Source organism: Cupressus sempervirens, chromosome 8, assembly GCF_028749045.1.
Source record: "Cupressus sempervirens isolate cs-2001-9-10 chromosome 8, ASM2874904v1, whole genome shotgun sequence".
Lineage (NCBI taxonomy): Eukaryota > Viridiplantae > Streptophyta > Pinopsida > Cupressales > Cupressaceae > Cupressus > Cupressus sempervirens.
The window spans coordinates 547,460,929-547,467,049 of record NC_143125.1 but is presented as its reverse complement, the minus strand read 5'-3'; the positions used below and the strand labels follow the sequence as shown (position 1 = coordinate 547,467,049).

At 35.4% G+C, this 6,121-nt stretch overlaps 1 protein-coding gene across 1 annotated transcript; it reads right to left on the bottom strand.

Moving 5' to 3' along the window:
* Window positions 1-2,065: 2,065 nt before the first annotated feature.
* On the bottom strand, window positions 2,066-5,845 carry LOC149543620 (laccase-11-like). Its single transcript, XM_089798414.1, has 6 exons — window positions 5,682-5,845; window positions 5,393-5,544; window positions 4,380-4,624; window positions 4,046-4,174; window positions 2,898-3,860; window positions 2,066-2,719 (listed from the first exon to the last, which is right to left on the bottom strand). Exons 1-6 carry the CDS (start codon window positions 5,772-5,774, stop codon window positions 2,589-2,591), a joined length of 1,713 nt encoding a protein of 570 aa, XP_089654540.1. The 5' UTR covers window positions 5,775-5,845; the 3' UTR covers window positions 2,066-2,588.
* Between the last annotated feature and the right edge of the window lie 276 nt (window positions 5,846-6,121).

The following is a 6,121-nucleotide window of genomic DNA, read 5'->3' as shown; positions in this document are numbered from 1 at the left end:
TGAATGTAAACCTTCAGAGGATGAGTGTAGAAGATGCAACAAAGGATCTTGAACATATAAAGGGATATCTTGAATGTTGAATATTATAGATCTTGCATAAACTCCTTCAATAGCTTGAATGCATGAATCCTTGATCTTCAACGAAGAGATTACTTGAGTGCCTTGAATGCTTGAAGAATGCTTGAGAACTTGAGAGCTTGAGTGCGATTTCTTGAACATGAGCTTGATGAATTGTGGATGAGAAATGGAGCAAATGGAGGGATTTATAAAGGGCTTAGAATTTACTAACTCTCATAGGTTGACCTACCTAGGAATTACCACCCTGACCAAAGCCATCTAGACACAAGACCCGAACAAAGGACCCAAAATAGGACCCAATTAGGGGTGCATTGCATCCCTGGTTGGTCAAGGGAACACCATGTCCCAATCAATTAGGACCCAGAAGCTCTAGGATCCCTCTGGGATCCTAAAATAGGTCCCAAATCCTAGAAATTAGGCACGAGGTCTAAGATAGAGTCATTTTAGTGCAGAGAGTAGATTTTGAGTGGTTATATGAAGGGAAGGGGGACCTAGAAGGATAGATCCTACATCAAGCTTAACTCCATGAAAATAGGATTTTTAAAGAGGTTCTATTAGGTTTTGCCCCAATTCCACCTAGGAGGGGGGGAAAAAGGGAAGAAATTAGGAAGAAAGATGCAAATAAATGATGACCTTGCCTTAAATGGGTGTTTGTGACCTTGATTATGCTATTGGATACTCTGTAGTGTGGAGCTAGTTATTAACCAATAGTACATTAGTGTTGACATGGGCATAAATGATTATTGTTCTTTCAATGCACAAGATTGTGGATCAATGCCTCTTCCTGCATTGCGTGTGCTAATTAATGTTTCCACTACCAACAAGTTCATGTGACTCACTGGTTTGAGGCATTTTTATCTCATAAATTTACTAGTCACTAATTACCATTTTTGCTAATTGATGCTTCTACTACCAACTAGGGCCTCCATTTGCATTAATATTTGTGCGCTATAAGACTTTTCAATTAGGTTTGAAGCTCAGGTGATTTGCTTATGTTTATGGGATGGTTCTTGGTTGGTTTTCTTATGGTTAGTGGGCAAGTAACTTTTATGATTATTCATCTAGGAACATTTCCCTTAGGATTAAAATAAATATTTGTTAAATGAATTGTGAGTATGAATTAGTCTCCTTTGTCATCAATTATGGATTGTCATCGGCTTAGCCTCTTACGATTTATGGACGTTGTTTGAATTCTTATAAGACAATCTTGTGAATGTGTGCTTTCCATTCCAACTATGTTATTGGGTTGTCATGGAACCCTTGGAAGTAAGTTGGTTAGTCTTCCACTTGTGCACAATCATGTGGCGACGATGGTTTACTTTCTTGCGTGTTTTGTTTATTGCTTATTCTTATGGTTAACGGTTTCACTTATGTTCATGATGTTTATTCCACATTTCAACAACAACAAAAAAATTAGTGCATGTTTGACCTTTCGTTTTGAGGGTTCCTTGGCAGGGCATTATACTTATTCCTCTTACCCATGTTATCAATGGTAAACCCTGAAGAGTGGGTGTCACATTTTATTGACCTTCCACCCCCACTTACTTTTATTTTTATCATGTGTGTAATCCCAAATAATTTTTAACATTTGATTAGGCACTTTTCAAAACAATAATGGTTCATTGTTTACATTTTTATTGTATAAGCAAATGGGTAATGACACAATAAGGATCATGTACACTTTGAAATGGTCAATTTGTTTACCTTTATGTGCATATTAAATCTTAAAACATTCATCTTTATTACAAAGAAATCAGTTAAATAACTATAAACAATTAAGTTACATACAAAGATAATATAAAAAATCATCAAAAACTAATATACTATTTAAAAGCGTACAGTGTGCAAAATTTTAGCAGCTACGAATACTAATCTTACACTTATTATTTAAACTAATTATCAACATTTTGAACAAAAATATGACCCATTATCATTAAATCAGAATAAAAATATAATCCAAAAAAAAAAACTGATTAGACTACTTCCGAGATCAAAGATTGAGATTCTATTTTTTCTAAAGGCAAGGTGCGACAAACGACTCGGGCAAGCCCCCAACTTTGACTCGTATGCTCCTCCCACTCAGATTACATGATATATAATGACGACTACTTTATTTTGTCTTTGAACTTCTACATCAACTTTCACGTGTATGATCACATTCGACGCATCTTTTATGTCAACCACCATGATATAATTATTTCATATAATTTGAAATAATATTATACACTGTCATCATATGTGCTCTGACTAGATACTGAAAAGTATGAAAAAACTGAGCTCAATATATTTTACAGTTGCCATATAAAGCTTTTACCGGAAGTAAGTGAATCCCTACACTTTTTAGAAGTGAGAAAGAAGCCTTTCAAGAGAGATTCCTAGATAGATTCTCTACCAAAGAATAACACTATTGAAGAAACTATGTAAAATGCGGATGACTTAAGCATCATACTTTAAGATTTGATTCTTAGACTAAAAATATTAAATAGTCTCACAATGATCAAATAAAAGAATCAGCAGGGAGGGAGATCAGAAGGTGGAGGAAGAACAGACTCTCGAGCAGTTGGTCCATTCTCTACCATGAAAGCCATTGCTAATCCCCATGTAGTGTGTACCTCCAGATGACAGTGCATAAACCAGACCCCTGGAAAAACACTCACATCATCTTAGAATCTGAGAAATCTTAAAGTATCAACGTTTCGGATCATACTTCATAATCTCATGTAAGAATTATGGAATATGATCCAAAACGTTGCTGGTTAAATATTTGCACACAATTTCAGCCCAAACACAACTGAACAAAGTTCAAGGCTTTTTCTTACCTGGATTATCAGCTATAAACCTGAGAGCAGCCCATCCTCCAGTAGGTACTCCAATGGTGTTCCTCATTGGGGGATCCACCAGATTGAAAGTAGATGGGTCTATTGAGGGATCATAGTTTCCAAACCCTTGTCCCACTACAAAAAAGTTGAAGCCATGGATATGAATGGGATGATTTTCTGTTCCCATCATACTGGTATCCTGTAGAATCAGCTGTACATTTGCATTGTAGGGAATCACACTCACTTTAGTGCTAAAATGTGGATTCATGTTGAGGTTGAGGTTGAGATCAGTGTAATTGAACTGGTGGGGTGGTCTACTTGGGAAATCAGTGGAAAAAACCCCTGAAATGTTGTGGTATGAAGCTTGGAGAAGTGCAATATGAGGGTGAACAAAGGATTGATTGTTCACTGATGCTGAGAACTTTCCTCCATAGAAGCCCTTACAAATCTTTCCTTTTGGGCAGTCTTGCAAGTTAAGAGCAATTGTGAAATGAAGATGTTTGTCAATCTTTTGAGGGACCCAAGATGGGAATTCTCTTGAATTCAAGCTTCTCAAACTGGTGGAGAATTCTGTTGCCAATAGGGTGTCTCTCATTTGTGGGAGCTTGGGCATGATATGAGGGTGAGTAGAATCAATGGTTTCACTTTGAGAGGATTTGAGATGTGTGTACTCTAGGATTGCAGTGGCTGTAGTGTTGTCAAATGGTACATTTGAGGTCACATAAGGCCTGGCTGCCATTACATATCTTCCTTTAGGCTGGTTTGCCTCTACAAGGAGACTCATTGTTTGTCCTGGAGAAATCAAGATAAAATTTGTCTTGTAGGGTTTGGTGTAGGTGGCATCTATCTCTACTACGGTAAAGCTATGGTTTGCTATGGAGAAGAAGAGCTCATCATTCAAGGCTGCATTCACAATTCTAAATAGATATCTCTTTCCATGGTCAACATGTTGAACAAAGACATCTGCAAGATCATCATCACAGTTTAAACAATCAAAAAGTATTCATGTGCTTTATGGTCAACTCAAAGAAATGTACTAATATGGAATACATGAAAAAAAAAATGTTGAATAGTCATTCATGCACCGATCACATGGCTTGAAATGATAGTCAAGAAAAATCAACTAGTTAATAGGACTCATGTTTTACCTTTAGAGGAGCATGGAAAGAGTAAGCCAGGTTGGCCATTGATAGTATATGCATCTGATACATTTGGGCCTCCACCATACTCGGTGGCTTCAGCAACTATTGCCTCTACATCATCATTCCACCACTCCCCTGCAACAAAAATACAACTCTTCCCATAAATCTACCATTGTGGATAAAGATATCAACTGCTAATAGAGGAAATCAGCATAAAAACTAAGTTCTATTTCAAATTTCTACTGTAATTGTGCTACAATCCTCTCATAATCTATTTTACATTGAATACAATCTCTTTAATGTAGGTTTAATACTACCAACTTGATGTGGACAAGCTTACCGAAGAGTATTTGAGCCTCTGCATCAGGCTTAGGAAATGGATATGGATATTGTTTCGTTGGATAGATATTGAAGGCGCCATGAATGGAAGCTCGTTGCCAAGAAATGTGAGCGTGCCAAAAGAGAGAGCCAACTTGTCGAATGATCTTGAATTTGTAGGTGTATGAATGCCCTTTCTGAATTGGGCATTGTGTAATGTATGCCGGCCCATCTGCCCATCCTGTCCTTAACTGTCGAATTCCATGCCTGAAATAAATCACTCAAGATTGTAAACAGTCTAGAGAACACATTTGGAGAGATGAAAGGAAAAAATCATTTAAACAAAAAAAAATATTGATCAAGCAAAGCATAATTGATATGCTATTTATTAAGGTTCAAATTCTTGAAAATATAAAATAAGGAATGAGACCACAATATTAGTAGAATAAATATTTCACAAATTTTGGTTAGAAATATTTTCATAGATTTGTGCTTTAGTTTCAAATAGAAAAAATGAGCTTGTGGATGATATAAAATTCTATATGTTGGTTTGAAAATCTTGTGTACAGTAATCATTGAATGGTAATATTGTGAACTTTGATAATCACAAGATTGTCTCTATTTTCAACAATTGTTGGTCTAAGAGACTTTACCATTGCTTTATTGCTAGAACAAGATTTTTAAAAAAAATTAAAAAAATTAAGAATGATCAAAGGGTTGTAATTCAGTTGAGTAGAATTAATGAGGTTGATGACATGTTCTTTGATTATGCTATTCACCAAGGCTCAAATTCCTAAAAGTATGAAATAAGGAATGCAATTATGATCAGTTGTAGATGACTCTAATGGAAAAGATACCTAGTCCTTGACTCTTGGCCCTAGAGTTATCAATATAGGCTATTGAAATAAATAACAAGCATACCTTGGTTCGAGCTATGGAGTAATTAGTATAGACTAGTGCTTTTATGAAGATATAAAATTGTTTATATAATTTTTTATTTCAATATAATAGACCGCAAGTCTCATTTACACTTACCAATGAATGGTCATGTTGTATTCAACATGATTTGTAACTTTGATAACAACATGATCGCCTTCATTTACAGCAATTGTTGGCCCAGGATACTGTCCATTGATGGTTAACAAAGACTTTGTGTGACATAAACGAGTAACATTTTGATATTGCACCTGTCAAACAATGAAATGAAATCATTCAGATATTTCAAAATATAAAAGAAAATGCAAAAAGAAAAAACTCAAAGAAAGAAATAAAATCATTCTTACATCCCAAAATAGAAAAGAAAACACTAGATACATTTTCTTACATTAAACTCAAAATATTTAGTATTATGCTTGGCAACAACAATTTGAGTGACGGCCAAAAGAGAGAACAGGAAAAATGCCCTCTGCGAATCCATCTTGTACAAGCCAAGATAAGCAAATATTGGTCTCAAAGAGTGAACACAAATCAATTGCAAGTTCTGCTCTTGGGTGATAAATGTGTGATTAACATATATATACCCAAAACATTGCCGTCCCCTTCGGACCATATGCACAAATGGTCAGCGTTCTAGTTGGCAATATGGGCAGGAAACAGTAAAATTAAGTCCAACATCTTTAAAATTTTGGATTTTTCTTGACTATTAGCCCAGCAATAACTGTACATTTGTTTTCCTTGTCAAAAAAGTTGTAAGATGACATCATGATTAAGACCATAGCCTCCTTTCTTTCTCACTAAATTCCTACTAAAACTAATAGTTTAAAC